General features: G+C 40.9%; 1 protein-coding gene across 1 annotated transcript; it reads left to right on the top strand.

Moving 5' to 3' along the window:
* Positions 1–5106: 5106 nt before the first annotated feature.
* LOC308101618 (interleukin-1 receptor type 1-like) lies at positions 5107–24281 on the top strand (the record flags this gene model as incomplete). The annotated part of the gene is made up of 10 exons (XM_080451038.1): positions 5107–5218; positions 8692–8941; positions 9256–9442; positions 9553–9706; positions 9939–10001; positions 10097–10214; positions 10402–10550; positions 11792–11862; positions 23578–23594; positions 24218–24281. Exons 1-10 carry the CDS (start codon positions 5134–5136, stop codon positions 24279–24281), a joined length of 1158 nt encoding a protein of 385 aa, XP_080307164.1. The 5' UTR covers positions 5107–5133.
* Positions 24282–24579: the final 298 nt, after the last annotated feature.

The following is a 24579-nucleotide window of genomic DNA, read 5'->3' as shown; positions in this document are numbered from 1 at the left end:
ACACACAATTCAATTCAATTCTCACACACACACACACACACACACACACACACACACACACACACACACACACACACACACACACACACACAGTGGCCATTTTATAGGGGGGCAGGGGGGTATTGCCCCCCTGATTGGCCAGCCCAGTTCTGATCTATAATTTAAAAAAATTACATTTTTTTTTTTTACATTTCTTATTACATTTTTTCCCCGAATGATTAATTGATTCATCAAGCTATTTATTGAGTTCTCATATGGATTAGTCATTTGCATAAAAGAGGCATTAGTCATAGTAAATAGATGGTGTATGAAATGAAAGCGTACTTATAACAAGGCCTTAATAAAGTGAACAACCATGGATTTCTCTATGAATTGAGTACAAAGGACCTCAATGGAAACAAGCCACATAGTGCTTTTTGGGTTTTTTTAAGTCCTCTTAATAGACCTTGTATTGAACTGTACTTCCCTGTGCTTGTCTTTGCAAACTGTTAATAAAGTATTCAATCAATCAAAGATGGAGGTCTCTGTCTGTGATCATTATTATGTCATTATAGGCTATTTTATAATAATGCTATTTTCAGAGAGGAAAACAAAACTAAAGAATGACAGATTGTTCTGATAAATGTTTGAAAATAGGCCTTAAATGCCTTAAAAGGAATGAATGTTGTGATTTGTACACATGCTGATAAGGACCCTCTAAGCTGAATGAACAATTCAATGCAGTGAACACATTATTGCTTACAATTATGATAAATGCATTTGCCATTTTGTACATTTTGTACTATTTTTAAAAACATTTTCAAATAGTTCAACTAGCCGATCTACATCGACACGTTGTGAGCTTGTAGATCGGCTATTTGAACTATTTAAAAAATGATTTTTATAAACAGGTCTGTAACTCTGAGAGTGTACACATGGAACCAAATGGACCCTTACAGGTCTGTAACTCTGAGAGTGTACACATGGAACCAAATGGACCCTTACAGGTCTGTAACTCTGAAAGTGTACAAATGGAACCAAATGGACCCTTACAGGTCTGTAACTCTGAAAGTGTACATATGGAACCAAATGGACCCTTACAGGTCTGTAACTCTGAGAGTGTACAAATAGAACCAAATGGACCCTTACAGGTCTGTAACTCTGAGAGTGTACAAATGGAACCAAATGGACCCTTACAGGTCTGTAACTCTGAAAGTGTACATATGGAACCAAATGGACCCTTACAGGTCTGTAAATCTGAGAGTGTACAAATAGAACCAAATGGACCCTTACAGGTCTGTAACTCTGAGAGTGTACAAATAGAACCAAATGGACCCTTACAGGTCTGTAACTCTGAAAGTGTACAAATGGAACCAAATGGACCCTTACAGGTCTGTAACTCTGAGAGTGTACAAATGGAACCAAATAGACCCTTGGGGCGGCCATAGCTGAGTGGTTAGTGAGCCCGCCTAGGGAACCAGAGCTGGCCCTGGTTGCCCCAGGTTCGATTCCAGGCTATCCCAGCATATGTGCCGATGATATGAAATTTGTCCCTGAGCAGGACTCTTAACCCCAATTGCTCACAGGTTCTCATTGGAAACAAGACCGCAAGGACTTTCATGAACGACCTGTTAAAAGGAGTTATCCTTATCCTTATACAGGTCTGTAACTCTGAGAGTGTACACATGGAACCAAATGGACCCTTACAGGTCTGTAACTCTGAGAGTGTACACATGGAACCAAATGGACCCTTACAGGTCTGTAACTCTGAGAGTGTACAAATTTGGTTCCATTTGGTTCCATGTGTACACTCTCAGAGTTATGGGGGTCCTTTGAGAAGCGTCTGTCCTAGTTGGACTCCTAATATATCATAGAGTCATAGTAAATCAGTGTCACACACATATTGTGAAGAAAATCTGCAGACTGGCATTCAGTAGCCTAATTGGGTCTTATGATCAAAATAAGAACATTATAATGGTGTGTAAAAAACAAAAGCTAGAATTTGCCACAGACAGACTGCATGGCCAAGTCTTGCTACGTACACAATAAAAGTACATCAATCAATCAATCAAAAAAAACACAGACATATTGAGGACCCCTGAGGACCCCTGATTATCACCTTCACAACGTTCACCATGATTACTATTACAATATAGAGCTATTTAACAATACTTTACACCAACTTTAAATACTATATAAATAATATATGTTGAGATCCATCCAATATATCCAATTAGTACTTCATATGAAATACAGATAATAACCCTGGTCAAATATTCAGGTACTGGAGGAGTACTTGCTTAAAGAAAATAAGTCGATTATTAAAAAGTGCATGCTTTTAAAAATGCTCAAGTATTCAAAGGTACAAATTACAAAAGTACATTTTCTTTCACTGCATTGCTGTATTGATCATATAGAAATATAATGTTTGTATTGAATTATAATTATTTCACTAGCCTAGAACCTGACCACAATGCAGCAGTAACAGTAACAGTGGTCTATGTCTTACAGAAGCACAGCAGAACCACCTATAGGGCCCAAGTGGTTCCCAAACTGGGGGTCGGACCCCTAGGCTGGTCCCCAAATTATTCCCCAGATGTATCTATATATTGTACATACGCACGCACGCACGCACGCACACATGCAGGCACCACACACACACACACACACACACACACACACACACGCACGCACGCACGCACGCACGCACGCACGCACGCACGCACGCACGCACGCACCACACACACACACACACACACACACACACACACACACACACACACACACACACACACACACACACACACACACACACACACACAGAAGTCTCCGTTTACTGTGGATGGACTTGTGGATGGTCCAGGTACATAAATATGATCCATCACTGCCATCTAGTGGTAGAAAGTAGGTAATGTGTTTATTTGTTTATGGCTCATTGGAGAGAATACTTCCCTCCTTTTTCCATCATATATTTGAGTATAATTCTCAGGTCCATAATTACCCAAACACGTAGCTCAAATAACCTCAGACCCCCAAAGGCCCGTACCTCTCAAACTCAGTTTAATATAGGCTTCAGAGGGTCAAAAATATGGAATTCTCTGCCATCACATCTATGGAAGTTTTCTTCTCAACAATATAAGAAGGTTCTGAAATCGCTTCTCTTAACCACTGAATACTTTCCATATGGTCTGCCTGATATAATATAATATTTTCCTTAGAGGTTTACCTTTTGTTCATTTGATTTTTATTGTTGCAATATGCGTTTTGCTGTTTCTTTGTTATATTGTTTTGTTTCTTCATCTGTATGACATGTCTATTAATGTTTAATTTGTAATAGTGTATATTCCACATTGATGTGATTGTATCCTATGAATGGAGAATGCCATTTCTCAAGCCCCTGGAGTTTTTTTTGGCATTAATTCTCCCTCACATTTTTACTACATCTTTGTGTATCATTTTTAAATTATCTTGTAAGTGAAAATAATATAAAATATATAAAATAAAAAGTTACAGATACAGAAACATGACATAAGTTAAGTGGTAGTTTGATTGGTTGATTGAATATTTTATTAATTATTGTATTATTTAAAGGGGTAGTTCAACCCCCAAATAACTTTTTTTCTATTGATTACTCACCCCATGGAGCCTTGAATTCATGGATATTTATTTGTTTTTGTCGCATTCCTTCCTGTATTATTTGATTATAATAAATGTAGCCCCATTGATTCCGGTAGGAGACACAAATGCATTTGTGTCTCCTACCGGAATCAATGGGGACACATTTATTATAATCAAATTATTGGCTTAGGAATGTGACAAAAACAAAAAAATATCTATGAATTCAAGGCTCCAGATGGTCAGTAATCAATAGAAAAAAAGTTATTTTGGGGGTGAACTACCCCTTTAAGTAAATAATTTGAGTACTTTTGCCACCACTGTGGTATAATAGGTACATATTACATATCTCTGGTCCATAGCGTTAGAAGGAGTTCTCCTTAACGCTAGCGGTACTTTCCATGCTTTATCACCGCAGGCTGCGCAGCCTCTCGTCTTTAGTGAAAATACAAAATAAACTTTCGCTACTCACCAAAACAAAGAGAGGTTTATGGAGTTAAAAACCTACTCTACTAAGTGGCAACACTGTGAGCCACGCCCCCTCCCCACCTCACGTCTAAAATAGACTTTTTGTCCAGAAAATAAAATATTTCACCGGAAGGAAAACATGTTGTTCGTTGCTCCACTGCGCCCCCTACAGATATGGTCAAAGGAATTTTTTTCTATTGACCAGATTCTTTCTTCAGGTGAAATATTTTATTTTCTGGTCATAAAGTGTATTTTAGACGTGAGGTGGGGAGGGGGCGGGGCTCAGAGTGTTGCCACTTAGTAGAGTAGGCTTTCAGCTCCATAAAACCATCTTTGTTTTGGTGAGTAGCTAAAGTGTATGTTTTATTTTTGACTAAAGATGAGAGGCTGTGCAGCCTGTGTTGCTCAAAGTCTAGAAAGTCCCATAGCGTTAAGCAGTGGTGGAAAAAGTACTCAAATGTTTTACTTAAGTAAAAGTATCAATACTGCAATGTAGAAGTACTCTGTTACAAGTACAAGTAAAAGTACCCGAATTCAACATTTACTTGAGTAAAAGTACAAAAGTAATGGTATTTATTTTAAAAAATAGCAGATCTACAAGGCGACACGTTCTGAGCTTGTAGATCTGCTATTTTCAAATAGCCTAGGTATAAAATAGGGCTAAAGTGGTTAATGTATGTTTTATAATGTAACAATTTACATCTGCAAAGTAACTAGTAACTAAAGTTTTCAAATAATTGTAGTGGAGTAAAAGTACAATACTTGCCTCTAAGATGTAGTGGAGTAGAAGTAAAAGTACTGAAATTTGGGAATACTCCAGTAAAGTAAAAAAATACCTCAAAATTGTACTTAATTACATTACTTGAGTAAATGTACTTAGTTACTTTACACCACTATAAAAGGTGTGCCCTGGCAAGGTTGTGAAACACTTCTCTACATGGTATTCAGTAAACATCTTTAAACAGGTTGGATCAGATTGTTCTTCAGTCAGCAGTGAAGCAGCAGAAATCATACGTCTCACTCGCTCTCTTGTTTTTACTTCTATGTCACAGTTTGTGTGTAAAATCAACCATGAGGATTTATCTACACATTTTCCTGGTAACTTGGAGCAGCTGGTTCACCACATCTGTAACATCTGTAACATCTGTAAGAAGAGGTAAGACAATACAGTTAAACATGACAGATTTAAAACACATATAAAAGTTATTTACATACAGGGAAGTGAGAACTGCTAAATTGTATTATAAGAGGTGAATACAGTGTTGTGTTCTAGTTTTTTTTTAAAGGTATACTATGATTATTCCCTGCCTCCCACACGCACGGCATGCACGAGTCTATAATTAACTAGAATATTCGTAATTCTGGGAAATTGCAAGTGTGGTTGCGCCGACGCGAGTCGCGGGTTGCGGTCACTGGGACACGAGGAATACGCCGGGAGGAATACCATTGGAGGCCGTACACGTGCGATCCGAATTCGGTGCAGATCGGATCCTGCGTTCCTGATACATGGCGTTTTGATTTTAAGAAGTAGGCCTCTCCCACTATAGAAAATGGCCCCTCCCACAAATGTTGTAAGCCAATTATATTGTCACGTCACTCCTGAGATCACTTGCATTTCATTTTGAGAGGATTGAAAAATCATGTTTTTGCATCAAACGGCTACATTTTGCGCCGGAGAGAACAAAAAAATGTTTTCGCATTTTCTCATGCAAGTCAATGGGGAAAATGAATTCACTAATAAATGAATATCAATTAAATTATACAACTTCTCTCTCTTAGCAAAATACACGCACACGATTCCCGATGAAGCCGGTCATTTTGACATATGGCACAAGTGTGTGGCGCAAAAACTGTGGGAGGAGTTGCGGGACAAAATAGTCTGGTTGCCCTGTTAGGGCAACCACACTAAATATTACTACGCCTAGTAAGAAATAGTACCGACTTTAAACACTGATTATAAAAATACTGCAGGAAAGCAAATGGAGAACTTTTTGTTTCTTACTTACTACCAATAGATCTTTTTTAAGAAGCAGAGATTATTTAGATCCACCTGATGGGAACGAAACTGAACGAAAAGGGCCTTGACCAGACGGCCTATAGTCCATGAGCCAGAGCCCCAAAATTGAGCAAAAATTATCGAAGGAGTGGGCAAAACCAAACCTATATTAAATTGTTCATAGGGTCAATACGAGTAAATAAATATATGATAACCTCTCCACAGGAGCAGCTTTTTCATGGTTATCACACATTTTGTTATTTTCCCCATACGTACATGACAGGTGAAAAAATGACAAAATTTAAAAAAGAGTTATCATAATGAAACTTCCTGAGTTGATTACTTACATGAAGACAATGATTTATCGTATTACAAGTTTTCTGAAATTGTATATTTAAATATGCAAATTAGGCATTTAGTCCATGAGCCAGAGCCCCAAAATTGAGCAGATATTGAATATTCCCTCGTTAAAAACCTTTGAATCCAACATCTTAACAAAATGGAAATAAGTATGTTGACTCTGGCTTTGTCCAATGTTGATTCTGGAAAGTTATGCAAATTTGGGCATATTTTCCTATGCCTAATTTGCATATTTAAATATACAATTTCAGAAAACTTGTAATACGATAAATCATTGTCTTCATATAAGTAATCAACTCAGGAAGTTTCATTTTTTTTAAATTTTGTCATTTTTTCACCTGTCATGTACGTATGGGGAAAATAACAAAATGTGTGATAACCATGAAAAAGCTGCTCCTGTGGAAAGGTTATCATATATTTATTTACTCGTATTGACCCTATGAACAATTTAATATAGGTTTGGTTTTGCCCACTCTTTCGATAATTTTTGCTCAATTTTGGGGCTCTGGCTCATGGACTAATATGGAATGTATGGAATAAGGATAATTCCTTTTAACAGGTCGTTCATGAAAGTCCTTGCGGTCTTGTTTCCAATGAGAACCTGTGAGCAATTGGGGTTAAGAGTCTTGCTCAGGGACAAATTTCATATCATCGGCACATGTGCTGGGATAGCCTGGAATCGAACCTGGGGCAACCAGGGCCAGCTGGTTCCCTAGGCGGGCTCACTAACCACTCAGCTATGGCCGCCCCTTATGCATATGCTAATAAAACATGTTCAAAATATATATATATATATATTTTTTTTATCCCACGATTTTGTAACCCTTTTTCACCCGATGCCAATTTTCTAAGTGATCCTGGGTGCTACACTCCCCCCACCAGCCTAGGGAGCCCAGGGCCGAGCTCATGCCTCCTTCAATGCATGAGAGCCAACTGACCTTCTTGTCACCTGACAGGGGGAGTTTCCCCGGTAGGACGTAGCGTGTGGAAGGAACACGTTATTCCAACCAGTTCCCTTCCCCTCCATCAGGCGCCCCGGCTGTCATGGGGGAGCGACCAGGATTAGTACATGTTTTTGTGAGGGTATTAACTACCCTAGGAGACACGGGGAGAACATGCAAACTCCACACAGAGTAGGCCCTTTCGCCAACCCCACTCAGGGTATGGGCGCTGATGACACAGAGGAGAAGACACGCCCCCAGCGCCCACAACGTCCCCGGCGGGAATCAAACCCAGGACCTTCTAGCTGTGAGGCGACAGCGCTACCGACAACCGTGCCCCCTAAAATATTGTTTTGATGTTCAAATTAACCGTAGGATGTTTTAAGTTTTTTTTTTTATTAGGACATGCTAATACAAAACATTTAATAGGGCTGGACCACACATGGACAAATGACATCACTAACTTGTGACGGGCGTTGTACCCCTTGAGTAAAAGATGAAACTATTTCTAAAATAAATGTATACATAAATACAATATTTAAGGTGTTTTGAATTTGACATTTTCAGTTATAGAGGGCAATTATAATGTATTAAGCCATAATTGGCTTATTATCCAGGGATCCTATTAAGAAATAGTATTTTGAGTGCACTGTGCCTTTAAGAAAATGACCTAGTTTCACACTTTGGGGAAAAGCGGCAGGTGCAGTTATTTAGTGGACAGTTAGAGTGTGGAGGAACATGGGTCTGAACAACAAATGGTCATAACGCAAAAATTATAAATTGCACAGCTTCTAATTAAATAAATAAAACCATAAAGACCTAGCCTGATTATCAGCCTGAAGCTGCGTGGAGCTTCAGTCTGACGTTGGCTCCAGTGTAGTCGATTACACGGGGGAGGGGATTAGAATTTCCCTAAACCAATCACAAGAGATCCACGGATTCGCCTACATCTGACGTCATCGCACAGCTTGTTTTAGCAGATCTTCGCTGATTGGCTTCTCGTTAGACCCACTCCCACCTCCGACTCTGATTTGACGGTTTTTTTTCTACCGTGAAAATCCATAGGCACACATTATGACACCAGACCAAGAGGAGCAGTCCACTCAGAGAGTGGGCGGGGTCTATGGTTTGTAACCAGGCTACTAAAGACCCCTATCATGAACCTAACATCCAGTCATACCTCCCACAGTTTCCTCATGTCCTGCACCATCTGAGCACACTTTTTTATTTGTATCTGCACCAATGTCACCTCGTCAAAATTCCTGTGCAAAATGTGTACTTGGTGAATAAAGTGCTGCTAATGCTGAATCAAATGAATTTGTCTCAAATCAGTTGCAGATGTAAGGAAAATCACACAGTGGAATGTGGCTGAGGGTAACATGGGGGTGCTTGAGTGCCATTTCCAAGCACTCCCTGATACTGAACTGAACTGGACTTATCCCACTGTCCATGATGGGATGGATCAGCCCAAGAGGCAGCATCTTAATGGAAACATGAAAATTGCTCCGTTGACCCATGGGAAGTACCTGATTGTTCTGAATGCTTCAACTTTTCAACAGGGGGACTACTCATGTTCTCTGGGGTAATGCTGCCTTATACAGTACTTCTGTATATTTAATTAAAATATGCAATCTCAATCTTATATTAGTACTGTAAATGCTATTAAATATTTGTATATTAAATTGATGGCAGGAGTTTGGATGAGATTGTCAGAGTTTACATTCTCAAACCACTATGTTTTAAAACTTTACCCATATCGCAGGCAGCCTGTATTGCAGACAGGTTCATAGCAGCACCACAGCTTTAGTCGAGTAAAATCCTCAGTGTTAATTTAACACAATTTTTTTTTAGAGAGCAGTGGAATCTTCATTTAGGCCTTGTCTTTCTTTATAACAGGAATGACTCGATCCGTACCTGGCGTTTGACTGTATGCTCAGCACTGTTACAGACTCGTCAGCATTGTCTAGAGGAAACCTATTACCCTCAAGGATGTTATCAAGGATCCTCCTGCAAATTGAAATGCCCAGCTGATTTAAATATCCCTGGACTAAGCAAAACCATTAACACTTTGCAGTGGCACAAGGTATTGCGTATAAGACGCTTCAGTGAAAGAAATATAACAGCATGCAATACACGAATCACTGCACTTTATTTTATGTCGCTAATACTTTCTTTTCTTTTGTTTTTTTGTAGGAAAATGAGTTGCTGCAAGATTCATTTGACACTTACTACTTCAGGGATGTTGATGAGAAGGACCGTGGTTTGTTCACTTGCACCAGGTCTTACCTGTATGATGGTCAGCTGTATAAGAGGACCCATACATTTGATGTCTCTGTCCAAAATAGCAGTGAGATTTACATTTATTTTCTTTCTTTTTTAATTGTGAAATTGTACATACTGTATAGTTGTATATTATATTATATTATATTATATTATATTATATTATATCATGTCATGTCATGTCATGTCATGTCATGTCATGTCATGTCATGTCATGTCATATATTTTCTAGACAGTAAAAAAAGAAATATTTAAAAGATTTTCTGAAACAGTTTATTTTCCCTCTTTATGTTGCACAGAAATACCAGATCTTCCATCTATTATCGAACCTCAAGCAGGGCAGGTATTTGAGGTAGATTTAGGTAAGCCTCAGCATGTCCATTTGAAGACATTTGATTGCGTGTTGAAGATTACTCTTTAAATATACAGTATAACATGTGGAAACTTCTTTCTCTAGACTCAGAGCTGGTGATTCATTGCAAAGCTGTCCTGGCTGTTGATTTTGATGATTTATACTGGATGAATGGAGACTCATTTTTGGATGAAAACAGCAGCCTATCAGTGTACTTTACAGTGTAAGCCCCTCTCTCTCACTCGCACGCACGCACGCACGCACGCACACACACACACACACACACACACACACACACACACACACACACACACACACACACACACACACACACACACACACACACACACACACACACACACACACACACACACACTGTAACTAATCACAAATTCTCCTCTCCTCTCCAGAGATGATGTACCGCCAAAAAGGACAGTATCTCTAATCTTCATGAAAGTGTCAGAGGAGCACCTGTCAAACCCTTACAGCTGTATAATGGATACAGCCGCTGACTTGGCCGCTGACATGAAAAATGTCACCATCTCACTGACCAGAAAGGGTATGTCAACCTTGAGAGTTGGCCTGTACTGCTAATGTAGTTGTATACAACGTATAGGTTCAGGAGTGGAGACCACCCTCTGCTTATCACAGCCACTCCCCGTCCTCAATCGCTTCCCTGTCTACCACATCTACCTTCACTCATTAGCCACTCCCCATTCATAATCACCCCCAGGGCCGGACTTACCGTTGGGCTAGGGTGGGCTGCAGCCCAGGGAACCCCAACTGGGGGGGGGCCTAAAATATTATTTCTATGATCAAATTGTAAAGTAACCCTACCAAATTAACCAAATTAAAGTAACAAAAACCCAAAATAAAAGGAAAAAAATCCTGCAAAAATTAGTCTAGCCCAGGGGCCTCAACTCCTATAAATCCGGCCCTGATCACCCCTAGTCACTTCTGCCTTTCATTGCTTTCAAGTTCTTCCTCCTCGATTCTCGCTCTTCTCCCTTCTGTCTCTACTTCTCTAGGATTCCAGGGGGGACAGTGACAGAGTGGAGCAACGATGGCCGTCAGCTCCCGAGACGACTCCCCAACAAGCCCTCAGTGTCACCCCACTGAGGGTTCCTCATCCCGTTCCACGTTCATCTCTTTTCGTTTCAATAAATCGTTAAACTTAAGTAGAGGTGCGGTCTCTTACTAGTGAACAGACAATTAGACTAACGCAAAACTAACTAATTGCTTTTAATGGTGTGGCTCTGTAGGAAGCGAGCCGTCTACAAATGGATCTGTCTGTATGTCTGTGCGGGGTTAATCTCAGAAACTGAAACACGATGGACGTCACAGACTGTCTGAGGTTTTAAGTCTGAGGTCCACATCAGACCTTGTCTTCTTTTCATGCACAAAGTCCATGAATGTTTACATAAAGATATCGTTGCTGTCGGGCAGAAACCTCTTATCTCCATATTCTAACTTTTTGTGTTTGTTCGTGAATTAATGCCCTACTTGATCATACCGCAGCGTCACACAAAAAAGTAGCAGATCCACAAGCTTGAAACGCGGCGCGAAGCAACACATTTTTAGCTTATAGATCTGCTACTTTTGCAACTTTTGAATTCGAATCCTGAAAAGTAACAGTTTTGGACATATAGAGGTTTCCACCCGACAGAGACATTATATTTGTAGTGCCCACTTCTTTCACAACATCCACAGACACAACCAACATCAATGGAGAGAGGACTGTGTTGTATTGCAGTCTAATTTATGAAATGCTTCTCCATTATCTCGTACCCATCATCGTAGTAATTGGTGTGGCGTCAACAGTCCTTTATGTGAAGCTGAGAGTTGACATCACTCTGTTTCTGCGGGACACAGTTAGTTGCTATAGCAACTCCTCAGGTGGGAATACTTCTAGTTATTTGCTAACCCATCGCCAGGGGTGATGGATTACAGACCCGATATGGGGGTCTGTAACTCTGAGAGTGAACAGATGGAGAACAACTTTAAACTAGACGCGTCGCAATTCAGGGCAATTGCAAAGTGTGGTTGCGCCGACGCCGGTCGCGGGTCGTTGCCGCCGGGACGCGAGGAATATGCTTGGAGGAATACCGTCGGAGGCCGCGTGACGTGCCATTCGAATTTGGTGCTGATTGGATCCTGTGTTTGTGATACATGGCGTTTTGATTTGAAGAAATTGGCCCCTCCCACTAAAATAAATAAGCCAATCCCACAAAGGTAGCGGGCCAATGACATCGTCATGTCACTCCTGAGAATCACCTGCTTTTCAATTTGAGAGGAGTGATCGCCCCAAAAATCATGTTTTTGCATCAAACGGTTACGTTTTGCGCAGTTGTGGCGCCCCCTATGGGTCAAAGTGGAAATTTGGGGATTCGTTAAGTAAACCTCCCTCGACATGTGATTCAAATTTGGGATCGATTGGACGTTTCGTTCGTGATTTTTGGCCTTTTTGGTAAAACGGGCTCCTCCCACTAACTTTGGAAGCCAATTACGGACGAACGGTAAGGACTATCAAAATGCCGTTTGGATAGGTTTATCGCATGAGTCCATAGATCACGTGTACCGATTTTTGTGAGATTTGGAAGAAAAAAAATTGGAAAAGGTGCAAAAAGTGTGTTTTGAAGAAAATTCAAAATGGCGGAAAATCTATCCTGATGCAAATGGGCGTGGCCTATATGGGGAGTTGCGTCATGACCCAAGGAATCTAGGGAAAAATAAATTTTGATTTTACTACCTACGGTTCAAGAGTTATAGGCCAAAACGTAAAGGGGGCTGTTATAGCGCCACCATGTGGCTGATTAGTGTAATTATTTTTTCAATAATTTTGGACTAAATTATGAACCTCCCTTCCAAATCTGGTAACTCTAGGTCTTACGGTTTCTGAGAAAAAAATACTTGAATTTGAGTTTTTTCACTTTTCCATTAAAGTGGATGGGGAAATGTAATGCACTAATAAATCAATATCAATTAAACTATTTAATCAATCTCTTAGCAAAATACAAGCGTACGATTCCCGGTCAAGACGGTCATTTTGACATATGCCACTAAATTGGGAAAATTAAACTGTGGGACGAGTAGTGGTTTGAAATATAGTTTATCTAGAAACATCAACATATGGTTTTTGCATCAAAAGGTTACATTTTGAGCATTTGTGGCGCCCCCTATGGATCAAAGTGGAAATGCTTTTGGGGATTTGTTGAGTAAACCACACTTGTCATGTGATTTAAATTTGGGATTGACTGGACGTTTCGTTTGTGATTTGTGGCCTTTTTCGTAAAACGGGCCCCTCCCGCTAACTTTGGAAGCCATTTACGGACAAACGGTATGGACTATCAAAATTCTGTTTTGGTCCAGATTATTGCATGGGTCCAGAGATCATGTGTACCGATTTTTGTGTAATTTGGACAAAATATGTGGGAGGAGGAGCTAAAAGTGTGTTTTGAAGAAAATTCAAAATGGCGGAAAATCTATCCAGGCGCAAATGGGCGTGGCCTATATGGGGAGTTGCGTCGTGACCCAAGGAATCCAGTGGGATAAAAATAGTTTATCTAGAAAAAGGTTTTTGCATCAAAAGGTTACATTTTGAGCATTTGTGGCGCCCCCTATGGATAAAAGTGGAAATTATTTTGGGGATTTGTTGAGTAAACCACACTTGTCATGTTTTTCAAATTTGGGATTGACTGGACGTTTTGTTCGTGATTTGTGGGCTTTTTTGTAAAACGGGCCCCTTCCGCTAACTTTGGAAGCCATTTACGGACGAACGGTATGGACTATCAAAATTCTGTTTCGCTCCAGATTATCGCATGGGTCCAGAGATCATGTGTACCGATTTTTGTGAAATTTGGAGAAAATATGTGGGAGGAGGAGCTAAAAGTGTGTTTTGAAGAAAATTCAAAATGGCGGAAAATCTATCCTGACGCAAATGGGCGTGGCCTATATGGGGAGTTGCGTCATGACCCAAGGAATCTAGGGGAAAAAAAGATTTTTATTCTAGGACCTACGGTTCAAGAGATATAGGCCAAAACGTTAAGTGGGCTGTTATAGCGCCACCATGAGGCCGACTGGTGTAATGTTTTTTAAAAAAATTATTTCGGACTAAATCATGAACCTCCCCACCAAATCTGGTAACTATAGCTCTTACGGTTTCAGAGCAAAAAATATTTGAATTTGAGTTTTTTCACTTTTCCATTAAAGTGGATGGGGACATTTAATGCACTAATAAATCAATATCAATAAAACTATGCAACCAATCTCTTAGCCTTATACAAGCGCACGATTCCCGGTGAGGCCGGTCATTTTGACATATGGCACTAAATTGGGAAAAATAAACTGTGGGAGGAGACACAGTTTGAAATATTGTTTATCTATAAAGAAAGAATAAAGTTTATCTATAACAATAGTCTGGTTGCCCATTCGGGCAACCACACTAACTAGACGCGTCGCAATTCAGGGCAATTGCAGAGTGTGGTTGCGCCGACGCGAGTCGCGGGTCGCCGCCGCCGGGACTCGAGGAATACGCTTGGAGGAATACCGTCGGAGGCCGCGCGACGTGTCATTCGAATTTGGTGATGATTGGTTCCTGCGTTCATGATACATGGCGTTTTGATTTTAAGAAATAGGCCCCTCCCACTAAATAAATAGGCCCCTCCCACAAATGTAGCGGGCCAATGACATCGTCCTGTAACTCCTGAGATCACCTGCTTTTCATTTTGAGAGGAGTGATCCCCCCAAAAATCATGTTTTTGCATCAAACGGTTACGTTTTGTGCATTTGTGGCGCCCCCTGTGGATCAAAGTGGAAATGCTTTTGGAGATTCGTTGAGTAAACCACCCTCGACATTTGATTAAAATTTGGGATTGACCGGACGTTTCGTTCGTGATTTTTGGCCTTTTTGGTAAAACGGGCCCCTCCTACTAACTTCGGAAGCCATTTACGGACGAACGGTACGGACTATCAAAATTCTGTTTCGCTCCAGATTATTGCATGGGTCCAGAGATCATGTGTACTGATTTTTGTGAAATTTGGAGAAAATATGTGGGAGGAGGAGCTAAAAGTGTGTTTTGAAGAAAATTCAAAATGGCGGAAAATCTATCCTGACGCAAATGGGCGTGGCCTATATGGGGAGTTGCGTCATGACCCAAGGAATCTAGGGGAAAAAAGATTTTTATTCTAGGACCTACGGTTCAAGAGTTATAGGCCAAAACGTTAAGTGGGCTGTTATAGCGCCACCATGAGGCCGACTGGTGTAATGTTTTTTAAAAAAAATATTTCGGACTAAATCATGAACCTCCCCACCAAATCTGGTAACTATAGCTCTTACGGTTTCAGAGCAAAAAATATTTGAATTTGAGTTTTTTCACTTTTCCATTAAAGTGGATGGGGACATTTAATGCACTAATAAATCAATATCAATAAAACTATGCAACCAATCTCTTAGTCTTATACAAGCGCACGATTCCCGGTGAGGCCGGTCATTTTGACATATGGCACTAAATTGGGAAAAATAAACTGTGGGAGGAGACACAGTTTGAAATATTGTTTATCTATAAAGAAAGAATAAAGTTTATCTATAACAATAGTCTGGTTGCCCATTCGGGCAACCACACTAACTAGACGCGTCGCAATTCAGGGCAATTGCAGAGTGTGGTTGCAGCGACGCTAGTCGCGGGTCGCTGCCGCCGGGACTCGAGGAATACGCTGGGAGGAATACCGTCGGAGGCTGTGCCAATTACATTGTCACGTAACTCCTGAGATCACTTGCGTTTCATTTTGAGAGGATTGATCCCCCCAAAATAAGGTTTTTGCATCAAACGGTTACATTTTGAGCATTTGTGGCGCCCCCTATGGATCAAAGTGGAAATTCTTTTGGGGATTTGTTGAGTAAACCACACTTGACATGTGATTCAAATTTGGGATTGACTGGACGTTTTGTTCGTGATTTGTGGGCTTTTTTGTAAAACGGGCCCCTCCCGCTAACTTTGGAAGCCATTTACGAATGAACGGTATGGACTATCATTATCGCATGGGTCCAGAGATCATGTGTACCGATTTTTGTGAAATTTGGACAAAATATATGGGAGGAGGAGCTAAAAGTGTGTTTTGAAGAAAATTCAAAATGGCGGAAAATCTATCCTGACGCAAATGGGCGTGGCCTATATGGGGAGTTGCGTCATGACCCAAGGAATGTAGGGAAAAAGAAATTTTGATTTTACGACCTACGGTTCAAGAGTTAAAGGCCAAAACGTAACGGGGACTGTTATAGCGCCACCATGTGGCCGAATGGTGTGATATTTTTTTTAATAATTTCGGACAAAATTATGAACCTCCCCTGCAAATCTGGTAACTCTAGCTCTTACGGTTTCTGAGAAAAAAATACTTGAATTTGAGTTTTTTCACTTTTCCATTAAAGCGGATGGGGAAATTTAATGCACTAATAAATCAATATCAATTAAACTATGCAACCAATCTCTTAGCAAAATACAAGCACACGATTCCCGGTGAAGCCGGTCATTTTGACATATGGCACTAAATTGGGAAAAATAAACTGTGGGCTGTGATGCGGTTGAAAATATTGTTTATCTATAAGTATGAATAATAAAGTGTGAAGATTACTATAGTCTGGTTGCCCTGTTAGGGCAACCACACTAATTAAATGTAAAAAATTTGCACGCACGCTTCGCGCGCGTGTGTGTGTGGCCCACAAAAATATTGCATGTGAAAAATTTTCGCGCGCTTCGCGCGCCGGTGTGGCGATACGCTTTGTACTGATTTTTATTTTGTACTGATTTTTCGCTGCTGGAATCGACAGGCTGGTTTTCCTTATTGAGTGTAGTGTCAGCAGATGAGAGCAGAGAGAGAGATTCTGTCCGGGACAGTGGTCGTGTCTCTGCCTCAGCAGACGGAGACTGTTCTGGAGACGCATCAGGACGCTTACAAGCCGGGGCTGCAGCGAAACTCTTTAAACAGATCGCTTTGAAAGAACTGCTTCTTTTTTGGCGGTGGTCGTGGTCCCATCTTCGTTTCCAAGAGTCAGAAGCAGACTTAACTAAAACTTCATTTCATTGCCTTTTATGCTGTGCTATGACGCACATACGCGAATACTAATGAAGCACTCTAATCACTGCCTGATTAGAGGACTTTTGGAGAACCACTGGTCTAAATAACATCTTAATAACATTATGTTAATACAGTATGTTGATAAGTGAACAACACACATCTATGTATATAATAAATAAACATTAATATCACTACATTAAATCCATTTTGTTTTGTTTTAAGATCATCAGGTGATTGGTTCATCTCAGCCTGTGATGGCCATGGTGGGAGATGATGTCATCCTTCCTTGTCACATTGAACCTCCTGTCAACATGGAGAAGAGGACGGTGAGGTGGTGGAGAGATGACCGGGGGGGGTCAAACGTGCACCTTGTCCTAGATGGACGTGTGGAATCTGAGCGTCAGGACCCGTCATACAAACAGAGGACGTCTCTGTTTCCTGATCAGTTGTCTCATGGTAACATCTCACTGAAGCTGACCAGGGTGAAGCTCTCAGATCAGGGACCATACAAGTGTTCTGTTCCAGACCTGGACCTCCTGAACCGCTACAGTGACATCCAGCTCCTTGTTGGTAAGATTTACTGTTCAAAACATGGATGAAAAACAACAATAAAATAGAATGACTAAATAGTTTTCATTAAGCTGATATGTTATTACTTAAAAAAAAGTAAGTAAGTAAAAAAAAAATGTGGTAGTGTGAGGGATCCTGATAATATATTAATAATAATAAACCAGTTCTTCCTGATAGCTGTTATTAATTCAACATTATTGTACTTTTACTCCACTACAATTATTTGAAAACTTTAGTTATTAGTTACTTAGTTAATATTATTACGTTATAAAACATTCATTAACCACTTTAGCCCTATTTTATACATAGGCTATTTGAAAATAGCAGATCTACAAGCTCACAACGTGTCACACCGCGTCACGTTGTGAGCTTGTAGTTTTCCAATTTTCAAACATTTTAGCACTTTTACTTTTGGTACTTTAAGTACATTTTGATACCAATACTTTTGTACTTTTACTCAAGTATATTTTTAATTCTGGACATTTGCTTATAACAGAGCACTTCTACATTGCAGTATTGATACTTTTACTTAAGTAAAACATTTGAGTGCTTTTTCCACACGAGTGTGTGTGTGTGTGTGTGTGTGTGTGTGTGTGTGTGTGTGTGTGTGTGTGTGTGTGTGTGTGTGTGTGTGTGTGTGTGTGTGTGTGTGTGTGTGTGTGTGTGTGGAGAGCAGATTTAACCCTTTAAGACCAGGACCGCATACTGTGTCATATTACATTTTTAACTATAACCATTATTTTATACTTTAGGCTATTCAAAAATAGCAGATCTACAAGCTCATAGCGTGGCACTTGGTGCCGCACTATGAGCTTGAAGAAATCTAAAGTGACACAGATGTGTTCCTGGATAGAATGGGTTAATAGTGTCTAGTGGTACACCACCCTGTATTTATACACAATAACACAACATATTTAACACACACACACACACACACACACACACACACACACACACACACACACACACACACACACACACACACACACACACACACACACACACACACACACGTCCAATTAAAATAAAAACATTTCCCCAATCAGACAGTATGCCATACTGTCTGATTGCATTGTTTTCAAGGCAAAAAAACAAACCATGTCACTCTTTGCCTTTCAAGAATATTCAAGGCAAAAAAGTACCATATGTCACTGCTATGTGCTAAATACTAGTAAATGCAAGCTTCAGCCATACACCATTATGTATGTATGTTTTGCAGTTTGACATTGGCAGTTGTTTGCAAAATGTGAAAAAGTAAATAATAAAAGTGTGCTTTGGAAAAGGGTATGAAATAAGTAGGCTGTACATGATTTGAACCTCCAAAATGTACCCTTCACCTTATTGTTTATGCCCTAATGACATCCACAGCTTTTATAGCAATTGTTCAAATGAGGCCTTAAATGTGAAATGTTCTACAACAAGCATGTTCAAATCGGATACAGGTGAGCACTAGGGACATCTGGGCATTTTGATGTACAATTGGCTATTTTGTTGGCTATAATGGCTATAATGTTATATTAATCGTATTAAGTAATGTAAATTGGGATCGTTACAGTATACATGATGTGAACATGCACTGTACATCATTATTAGACTTAATGTTATCCTTCAACCAACCATTTTCCCAGTGCTATTTTCCCATCAATCAGCTGACAAACACACACACACACACACACACACACACACACACACACACACACACACACACACACACACACACACAGACACAAGGGGGTGCATTTACTTGCTCACCTGCTGCAGGTCTTTCAGAATATCCAGCACAGTGTCAGGGCTGTTATCATCTCAGCCTTGGATTTTCTTTGCAGTATTTGGATCATTAAACATTGCACTGTTCAGCTGGCAGTCCATGCTGTTGCAGCTCAGTCCGTGTCTAACTAACTATACACTATATACTAACGTAATTGCATGTGAGGTTAACCTCACATGCAGCAACTTATTTTCGGTAGAGCAATGTTAGATGCACCTTTATTCCGTGTCTTCAGCATGTTATGAAACCTCCCTCTGATATACAGTAACTCTGGTCCAGAGCTTTGTAGGGAGTTCTAACCTGGTGCTACAGAGTCAGACAGAGTCCGTCTGACACAAGGTGCAGATTCAGAAGACTCTGACACATCTCCACTCATGGGCTTAAACACAGTTTATCTTCCCACTGTTTGTTTAAAGAACAAAGTATTTTCTTTTTAGAAAGGCCAGGGCATATTTCGTTTTCTTCCACTGCACGGCCACCACAGCGCACACTTCTCCTCACACGTAAATGAGGAAATCTCACAAGCATGCACACACACACACACACACACACACACACACACACACACACACACACACACACACACACACACACACACACACACGCACGCGCACGAGCGAGCGGCATCCCCAGGGTCCTAGCACCCTTCGCATACAACACACAGATACATAGTCAGGCAGACAGATGCACTGCCTGGCTCATGCACCAGATATGCGGGTGTATATATATAGGGGCATTTCGGGCATTTTAATGTCACTTTAATGTAAAGGCTTGTTATGAATTATTGTTTGGTATTTGTAGCTTCCTGCACCAAATTATTGCCTTTTGATTGATGTGTGTTATCAATAAGGAGACTAAATTAGTGTTTTAAATTCCAATTCATAATTGTAGATGTTGTTTAACACTAACAGTAAATAATTAAAAAAAAAAATGACATCCCTGGACACATGGGCCTGTTATAGCACCACCAGGAGGCCGCTTTTTGCAAAAAAAATCTTTTTTATATTACTCCTGGTAATTAACCGGTATTCTGTTTGGGCATATACTGATAACATCAGGGAGCTCAATGTATGGGCATAAAAGGGACACATACAGACAGGGACGCCGGCTTTTGTGCGTTTTGTGCGTTCCACTGACACATGCCTACTGTATCTGACCGACTACATCAAACGTGAGGTAGACGCGGGCAAATACTGCGGCATGGTCATGTTGGACCTCCAAAAAGCGTTCAACACTGTAAACCACTCAATTTTACTTGATAAGCTGAGGGCGATTGGTTTTGACTGCACATCACTAAACTGGATGAGATCTTACCTGGAGGGAAGAGAACAAGTGGTTGACATCAACGGAACCATGTCCTCATCCCTCCCGGTGAGCTGTGGGGTTCCTCAGGGCAGCATTCTAGGGCCGTTACTGTTTCTTCTATACATTAACGACATGAGTGCTGCCTGTAACTGCAAATTGTTCCTGTTCGCTGATGACTCGGCACTCCTGATCTCGGGAGAGGACAAGTTGCAAGTTGAGGAGGCGCTCAGCTCCGAACTCTCAAAAATCCGTACTTGGCTTACCGATAACAAACTGTCACTACACCTTGGGAAAACTGAATCCATTCTCTTTGGGACCAAACATTCCCTCAGACAGATGGATGTAAATGATTTCAAGGTCAAAGTCGATGACACAATTATCTCTAGCAAAGAAGAGATTACCTATTTGGGTTGTGTACTTGACAAATACCTGACAGGTGAAAGCATGGCTACAAAGGTGGTCAAAAGAGTAAACCAGAGAACCAAATTTATGGGCAGAGTTTCCTCTTTTGTCAACCCTCAGGCCCTCAGGACCCTCTCTGGGGCCCTGATTCAACCACTTTTTGACTATGCTTGCACCTCCTGGTACTCCAGCACCTCAGTGTCACTGAAGACTAAGCTTCAAACCTCCCAAAACAAACTGATTCGGCTACTCCTCGGATTGGGGCCCATGACCCACCTTTCTCCCACCCATTTTGCCAGCCTAGGCTGGCTCAGGGTGGAAGACAGGGTTAAACAACTAAAAATGGGACTGGCCTTCAAAATTGTAAATGCAAATTTGCCCGATATGCCCCCAATTCCCGCATATCTGAGTAAATACCTCCAAAAGGTTAGCGACACCCACAGTCACAATACCAGAGGGAGCGTTAACAACAATTTGGTACCACCCACCCATAAATCAAACATGGGCAAATTCTCCTTCTACAGCACTGCCACCCAGGATTGGAATAGTCTAACTCCATCCCTCAAAAAATGCAGTTCGCTGGGCTCATTTAAAAGAGCCTTAAAAAATCACCTTTCAGGAGGCCAAAGGTGGAGGTAGTACCATTTTCCCGTTAGACAGCAGACCCCCCCCCCCCTGTTCTTGTACATATTTTTTTCCCCTCTTTTTTATTTTTTTTGTTGTACATAGTGTTATATATTGTTTTTGGCTGTTTATTTTGTAATGATATTTGAACTGTGGTGCCACTATATATGCCTATGAATTAAATACCAAGGCCCTCATTGGAAACAAGTCCGCAAGGACTTTTATGAACGGACCTGTTAGACAAAGTATTTTAAATGTAACTGTGCTGTTTTACATATTTTGCCTAATAAAATATTCAATCAATCAATGGCCATGGGGGCTGAACTTGACCACCACTCGCCGCCCCCTTCCCCCCCCCTCCACCCACTGCGTCACGGGCATGTATGCGCGCTAAGCGCGCACGATTTTTTTTGCTTAATTAATTCATTAAATGACCATAAAACAACATTAACAACACTCTACCCATCCTTCAGTGTGTCCCATCCTCAAATGTTTTACTTAAATAAAAGTACTTATTTTAGTAGTAGCCTATAGTTACTTCTACTCCACTACATATAGACAAATATTGTACTTTTACTCCACTACAATTATTTGATAACTTTATTTACTATAGTTACTTTGTAGATTTTGATTATTATTACAAAACCACTTATACAGTATATATACTTTGGCAATTTGAAAATAGCAGATTTGCGACGCGTTGTGAGCTTGTAGATCTGCTATTTTCAAAGAATTTGTATACATTTTACACTGTTTGAAAACTTGTGAAATGGGAGCTTCTGCATAATGAGTACTTTTACTTTTGGTACTTTAAATACATTTTGATACCAATACTTTTCTACTTTTACTCAAGTACATTTTGAATACCTTACTTTTACTTGTAATAGAGTATTTTTACACCGCAGAATTGATACTTTTGTTTAAGTAAAACATTTTAGTACTTTTTCCACCACTGGTATTCAGTGCTAGCCTGGTAAACCCTCCCTCCGGAAATCTCATTTCCATTTGATTCCAGGAGTGAGTCTGGCATGAAGGCTTGTATGGGCGTTTCTAGTGCATTACCAAATAACCGAGCCAATCAGAGTCCTCGCTCATTGTTTTGTGATTGACAGCGGGGGTAGGCCAATCAGGTGGAACCCTGAGTGGTTCACACGTCATTAATCAATACACCTTTCATACAAGCTGCTCATTAACATCAAAGACAAACCAATTACTCCTGGTGATAATCACTGCAGCCTAAAGTGGCTTAATCGGACATCAAAGGGCCACTTGGACATCAAAGCTACATTACTCCCGCCCAGCTCCAGCCCACAGCCAAATTGCTATATAGGTCTGCAGGCCAGACTCACTCCTGGAATCAAATGGAAATGAGATTTCTGGAGGGAGGGTTTACCAGGCTAATTCAGTGCAGTGGGGTTTCACTGTTTCAGCCCAGCCCTGCACATGAACTCTGCAGCCGCACTGAGGCCCCTGCTGGAAAGCATCTCAGCCCAAACATTAACGTAACTAATAAATGGGCCATGCGACCCTGAAATGACCGTAATAATCCTAAAACGGGAGAATTTTTTTTTTTTGGGGGACTGGCCAAACGGCCAGTCCGCCGCTGCATACAGACATACAGAGATCTCCATATATGGGCTAAGAATATTGAGGAAAGATCATGACGTTACTTACCAATTATGTGGGGTTGTGATGGAAAACTAATACAATTATAGCAATGTAACTATACTGTTGGCAGGGAGTAATAAGTAATGATAATACTTTTGTAAAGTCTAATGGGTCTGACTGTCTGACTGACTAAAAATCTAATAGTTTGATGGATAATCTCCTTATTTGTGTTTTGCAGGGTCTGTGTCTCAGCCAGTGATCTCTTTAACTGGAATAAAAGGTGATCTCTTATCATGGAGATGTGATTCTGGGTGCTGGTTTCCTGAACCTGAGATGTCTTGGCTGGACAGTGATGGAAACAACATCAATGCTGAACCCTCAGTGACAGAGAAACCTTCAGATCACTGTTATGATGTCCAGAGGACTTTGACAGTGGCTCTGACTCTGACAGAGCATGTGACCTGTAGAGTTCACCTACCACACTTCAACCACACTGTTGAGACACACAGTGTTAAACCAGGTAATGAACATTTCCATCACTGTATGTAATCCTCCAGTAACTTCACTCTATGGTGAGTTTCTCAATGCTGAATACACAGAGTAACACTGTCTGACAACATGAAGTATGTCTAACGTAGCACAATATGACTTTAGTTTATCCATTAACCATCACAAAGTATTCATTGTTAGTAGTTGTTGTTGGTAGTTATTTCATGCTGCAGATTTGTGTTCATTATGATTATCAGTGTATCGTTACTGTAGTGTCGTTGCTGAGTTAAATTAACACTGAGGTTATATGAAATACTTCGCTCAAGGTCTCGCTATGGGAGAGCGCCCTCTAGCGCGAACACAGATGTGTTATCTTGATACACATCCAGACAGGTGACCCCCTGGCTGGATCTGATTCGTTCCCCTGGACCTGAGGCCCCACCCTCCGCATAGAGGAGCAGATGCGGGAGCTCCGGCGGTTGAACGACGAGGCCCTGCAGCTCAACGTGTCGGCCCTGTCCGCCATTGGCCGCGCCAGGGTGTTTCAGGTGTCGATGGAGAGCACGAGATGGCTGGACCTTTCCTGTCTTCCCGATGCCGAACGAGCGGGTATCCTGAACACTGCCGGGAGGGTGAGGCGCAGGTGCGAAGGGGTCCCGAAGGCCCTCGTCTTCAGCACAACACACCCCGCCGCCGCCACGCAGAGGCGCCTGGGACACCAGCACACCCCGCCGCCAGACCACAGTGCGTG

This window comes from Gymnoscopelus braueri (genome assembly GCF_963280865.1).
Source record: "Gymnoscopelus braueri genome assembly, chromosome: 15".
Lineage (NCBI taxonomy): Eukaryota > Metazoa > Chordata > Actinopteri > Myctophiformes > Myctophidae > Gymnoscopelus > Gymnoscopelus braueri.
The sequence above is the reverse complement of the archived record's forward strand: the minus strand, read 5'-3'. Positions and strand labels throughout refer to the sequence as shown.